Source organism: Psittacula echo (assembly GCF_963264785.1).
Source record: "Psittacula echo genome assembly, chromosome: 12".
NCBI classification, from domain to species: Eukaryota; Metazoa; Chordata; class Aves; order Psittaciformes; family Psittacidae; genus Psittacula; species Psittacula echo.
The window spans coordinates 9074542-9080429 of NC_137747.1; the positions used below are offsets into that span (position 1 = coordinate 9074542).

At 52.3% G+C, this 5888-nt stretch overlaps 1 protein-coding gene across 1 annotated transcript; it reads left to right on the top strand.

Annotated features, from left to right (window-relative positions):
- Nucleotides 1–326: 326 nt before the first annotated feature.
- Nucleotides 327–2434, top strand: STMN3 (stathmin 3; the record flags this gene model as incomplete). Its single annotated transcript, XM_080627730.1, has 4 exons — nucleotides 327–426; nucleotides 839–1014; nucleotides 1710–1901; nucleotides 2375–2434. The coding sequence occupies exons 1-4, from the start codon at nucleotides 345–347 to the stop codon at nucleotides 2432–2434; spliced, it is 510 nt and encodes a 169-aa protein (XP_080483856.1). The 5' UTR covers nucleotides 327–344.
- Between the last annotated feature and the right edge of the window lie 3454 nt (nucleotides 2435–5888).

The window sequence follows — 5888 nt, forward strand, 5'->3', positions numbered from 1 at the left end:
GAGGAAGGGTCTGTCCTGACATAGTCACTGCGCAGGCTGCAGCATTTCAGCTCCATTGGAAGGAAAATCCTGCACTCACACCTTTAGCTGTGCTAAATCCCTGCTGCGTGTCTTCCCATGGCATTTGCCACCCTGGCAGCTAATTTGATCCGCTCTAGAACAGATGCTCCTTGGGCACCTTTTTGCAAAGCTACGGCAGCCTGGAAAAGCCCCCATAGAGTCTGGTAGCTACAAATGGGTTTCCTTGTGTCTATTTGCTTCACTTCTCCATGAAAAAGAGCTGCCTCTGCCATTAGACTCTGTTCTCATTGCTGCTCTGTTATTTTTCAGCCTACAAGGAGAAAATGAAGGAGCTGTCTCTGCTCTCCCTCATCTGCTCCTGTTTCCACACCCAGCCCCATCCTAACACCATCTACCAGTATGGAGGTACGTACATTGGCGTGATGTTCCTGCAGGCAAGGTGGGAGCTCATCCCGGAGGAACAATCCATGTCTCAGCCGGGGATCCTGCTGTTCAGTCTCCTTTCATAGTTTATTTTATTAACCTTACATGTATTTTCCCCATTGCCAGCTTGCAGGGTCTGTCTGCTTCAAACTGGGGTGGTATCCAAGGGGTTAACAGCAATAGGGCCTTCTTGTAATTATGCTGTGAATCTTAATTATTGCATTGACATGGGGGGATGAAGCTGATCACTAATAGGGGAACTTTGGGGATAGAACAAAATCACCCAGCTCAGGACATGGGAACCCCCTAATTCCTGTGTAAAGAGCAGTGCCATCAAGTAGATGCTCTCCTGAGTGTCCCAGATCCACACAGTCCCTGTTTTTCCCCCCCAAAGACATGGAGGTGAAGCAGCTGGATAAGAGGGCATCAGGCCAGAGCTTCGAAGTGATCCTGAAGTCACCTTCAGATTTATCTCCTGAGAGCCCGATCCTCTCCTCCCCTCCCAAGAAGAAGGACCTGTCCCTGGAGGAGCTGCAGAGGAGGCTGGAGGCTGCAGAGGAGAGGAGGAAGGTAATGAGACATCCTGCAGCAGCAGCGTGATGGGTCCTGATTCCACCAAACCCCAAAACTGGCTCAGCAGGACTGATCTAAGATGGGTGGGGAGAGTGTTCTTACACTTAGCACCATATCCCACTGTAAATTGTCAAGTGAGACATGGAGTCATGGAGTGAGGTTCTGCAGCCTGGTCGAGGCAGGGAATTAGACCCCATCACCATCCTCCTCCTGTTCTTAAAACCACACAGTGTGGGGCCTCTCAGGCCTCAGAACTTCTACCTAAGGGCTCATCTCCATCTCCCCTCTGGCAGGTTAAAGCCATTCCCCTTGTCCTGTCCCTACAGGCCTTTGTCCAAAGCCCCTCTCCAGGTTTCCTGCAGCCCCTTTAGGCACTGGAGCTGCTCTAAGGTCTCACGTTAAGGAGCCTTCTCTTCTCCAGGCTGAACAACATATGAGGTGACCCTGTGCCCCCCCACATTTCACCTCAGTTTTGCATCTCATGCTCACGCAGAGCATCGAGCTTCACAGACATTGCCCCATGGCAGGAAAAAGGTGCCAAAGCATCTTCCAAGCAAGAGCGTTATGGGATGGAGGGGGGTGGCAGAATGGGTTTGAGTGGAGGAGATGGTCAGGAAGCCCCTCTGGGGAGTCAGAGGCTGGAAGAGCCTCTTGGGTTGCTTTATGGCTCTTCCGATGCCTTGCCCCGGCAGACCCAGGAGGCTCAGGTGCTGAAGCAGCTGGCGGAGAAGCGGGAACACGAGCGGGAAGTGCTGCACAAGGCGCTGGAGGAGAACAACAACTTCAGCCGCCTGGCTGAGGAGAAGCTCAACTACAAGATGGAGCTGAGCAGGGAGATCCGTGAAGCACATCTCGCTGCCTTGAGGGAGCGGCTCCGCGAGAAGGCGAGTGCAGTGCCCCGGGAGAGGGCTGCGGGTGATTCCCAAGGGGTAGAATTTGGGGTCTGGTCTCTGCAGGGTTGTCTCAGTGTGACAGGCACAGGGGAACAGGCTGCTGGTTGAACAGAAATAGGGGGGATGTGTCCTTCAAGGTCAAAGGAGAAAATACTATCTTGCTGATAAGCACAAGCTCAAAGGCACAGGATCAGGCCCATCCCATGCCCATGGGCTGCATGGAGAGACAGCTTTGCAGAGGAGGGGATGTGAACATGTTCAGTGTCGGTTCTCACCACCTGCAAGGCTCCTGCAGATGCGATGCTTTGCTCCTTGCAGGCACAACCCGCAGCCCTCGTGGTGTGTCAGATGGGAAACTGGTCTCTCCTTTTGTCTGATGCAAACCCAGTGTGCAGGAGAGAAGGGAAACAGAGATCTCACGAGCAGACAGTGTCATCCTGGTGTCGTCTCTCCCATCTCTGCAGGAACTGCACGCAGCTGAGGTCCGCAGGAACAAGGAACAGCGGGAGGAGATCTCTGGATAAAGGGCTTTTCTACACATCTAGCACCAGATTCCTGATTAACAACCCAACCAATCGACCAACCAACACATTTGATTTTGTTTGTCTAGATGCGACCTTCGATCCTCCATCCTTCCCCCCCCACTCCCCTGGTGTTCGTCCCCCAGCTACACGCTTCTCTATCTCTGCATCCTTAATGTCAGTACTTGTGAGGATTCACAGATCATAGGGACCTCTAAGCAGAATAGCAGCTAGTTCACATGAAATAGAGAATCAATCGATCAATCAGTCAATCAAACAGCTTCTTTGGAGGGTTTTGTCCTTTTTTAAAAACCAATATTTCTTAAACTGATGTAAAAAGAATCATGAATAAGATATTAATAAATTCAACCAGCAGTGTCACAGAGATACGGATTTCTTACCTGGGGCTTTTACTCCTCTTGCTGTTTGCTCTGAGCCAAATAGCAGTTTCAGACAAAGTGGTAATTTCTCTGTGTGAGGTGGAATAGGGAAGAGCCCCGTGTTTGCCAGTGGTAGGAGAGAGGAATGAGAGGGATGGATGGTGCAGGAGCCGTGGTGTGCAGAACCCCCCAGCTCTTGGCTGCATCTGGAGCCAGCCCAGGCAGGCAGTGACCCAATGTCCTCATCTTTGCATGGTTCTTTGCTAGCCCATGAGGAAGGAGGTGAGGGTCTCTGCCTGGAGCTGGTTGGCAGCAGAAGGAGCCAGTGGACTGAGCCACCCTCTCCCCACAGAGCAGAGACTGAGAGGTCTTGGCCAGGCAGCCTGGGAGACCCACAGATGATGATCGCATCCCCAAATCCATGGGAGCCCTGGGAGATGGTGCTCGGTCTGCAGGTCTCCAGTGCTCCCACAGCATGAGATTTCAGTCCGGTAGGAAAGCAAATCCAATAGAGAAGGTGCATGGTTGTGAAATAGCCTTTTAGTGAACAGAATCATCCTCTTTCCCTCTTCCCAAAGATGTGTAGGACTCTTCAGTGCCGTTAGGAGGCAGGACACACCAGCTGCCCGGTACCTCCAGACCTGTGGCTTCAGATGAGATTGGAGCTGAGGGGGAGCAATTCCACAGGAAGGGTAAAGAGATGTCCCCACACTCGTTCCTTGTCTAACTTTAGCTTTTCCAGACCTATTTATAAGACAAAATTATCTCTTGATGGAGGTAGGGATGAGCAGAGAACATGTGAGCATGGCAGTGATGTCTGATGTAAATCGGTGACTGTCCATGGACTTCCTCATCTTCCAGTGTCACAGCTTATGGAGGTAGCCAAGGCCCCAGCAGCCACCACGCACTGCAAGGGACCCTGTGCTGAGACCCACAGACCTGCTCACCCTGCCCCAGCCTGGAGAAACTAAATGGAGGTGTTGCATCTGGAAAGCAGGGAATGGCCACCTTCCACAAGGACACAGTGCTTGGGATGCAGCCCTGCTGGAGCACGGCCCTGCAGCAGCTTTTGCAGAGGAGTCAGTGGAAGCTGCTTCCCTCTGAGGCAGAAGGTAAAAGAATTCCCACTCTGAGCAGTGCTCGAGGTCACTGGGTTGTTAGTTTATAAAGGGAATAGGGCAGTGGTTGGGTCCCCCCATCCTGGCTGCCCTTGCAGACCCTGGAATAAACCAAAGGGGCATCCACGGCACTGAGATGTGTAATTGTTAATCCCTGGTGTCCTCTGCTGTGCCTCCAAAGAGCCGTTCTGGGCATGGGATGCAGGATCCTTGGGGAATGATTGAAGCAAACAAGGGGTGCAGCCTGGGGCTCCCTGGGACTGTGCTCTGCTGGAAGCGATGAGGAGCTAGAGCAGATGAAGGGTTTGCCCAGGGAATAACGATCCCATTGCCCCTCTGAGAAAGGAATTATTGCGGGTTCGGGTCAGAAGCTGAAGTTTCTGTCTCCCCTGTGCTTTAATTAGGTAAAGGATCCATTTCAGCCTGGGGTGAGCACCAGGCAGGCGCAGAAACCCCATGGAAAGCCAAAGAGAACAAACCCCGGGGCTCTTTGCTAATCTCCCCAGGATTCCCAGCTGGATTTGGGAGGGATCTCTCAATGGCCAGAGTGTGATGGTAGGGAATTCTGCTCGTAAAAGGAAGGGCTACCTTATTCCCGCACCCTCCGCCTGGGCTGGGGAGGGGACAGAACTGTTCGAAAGCCCCAGTGCTGTCAGTGACTAGAAACAAACTATAGGATTTAGAGCCAAGAGGGCAAAGGGAAGGAAACTGAGGGTTGAATTTCTTAACAGTAGCTAATGATCAGTTTATAGTAGCAGCTGTCTTAGATGAGCATCCTTGTAGAGCGGCATCACCTCCAGCATCACCTCATTGCGTAGTGGCAAGAACTTTTAAAGTGTTTAAAAACAAATACTCATCATTCAAAAGTAACTTAAACAAAACTGTTTGTGTGTCAGAAATGGTTGAAGCTGTCAAGTGTCTGTGTCCCGCGCTGGTGGGAGCTCAGAAGGTATCTGCGAGATATTAACCCTGTCCTACTCTCTGTGGTGCTGAGTGTTTGCTTGGTGTGTAATTCTGACCTGAGGCTTGTTGTAAATACTGGGTTTAGTACTATGATTATGATGATTATGATGATGATTATTATTACCAGAAATGTTGTACTCATGAGCAGGGGTTTAAAACACGAGAAACGACCGTTCCCACTCTCTCCTGGGGGCTCAGATGGAGTCGGATGAGGGCCGGCTGATGGCGCGGGCAGGGCGGGATGCTGGACCATGGAGCTGGGAGCTGGAGGCAGCTGAGTCCTGCGGGCAGGGCGGTGGGAGCAGGGACAGGCTGCTCCTCAGGAAGGGCTGAGCGGTGGAACAGAGGTGATGCTTCAGTTCTAGTACCTATAATTTAGTGTAAACCCAAAGCTCCTGGTCCTGGCTGTGCCCAGGCAAAGCAGGAGGAGCCATGAGGTTTGGTGTGAGCTGGAGGAGAAGTGGTTGATGGTGGCTTGTGCTGGTTAGAGCCATCCCCCTGAGCTTCCATTGACTCTCTGGGCTCAGTTCCTGCCTGGATCTCCCACCTCAGCCCTTTGCGCTTCCTCCTGCTTCCTGGAGGCCAGCCTGGATTTCAGGCAGGGACTGATTCTTGCAATAGCTTTGCCTGGCAAAAAGTAATCCCATGGGAAACGCACAGGAGTGGTCTGGCACATGGTGTGAGCACTGGGAAACTCATTTTTCTCTCCTCCATTGGGTCGGTGCTGTGAGGGACAGTGGATGTGGCTGGAAAACGTGTTCCTGCAGGGATGCACAGGGAGAGTTTTGCACCAGTAACGTCAGGTACCTGCTGCCGAGATGTGTTGTGCCAAGGAAACCACCTCATCCATAGGAGAGGCAGAGCAATGTTTGCCCGGTGCAGATGCCTGTGACAGGGATTTAGGGAGCTCGGCGTTTGTCCAGTGCCACTGGACGCTATCAGGGAAATGTGTGATTGCTTTGGCTGCACCAGTGCCCGTGGCTGGGGCTCTGTGCC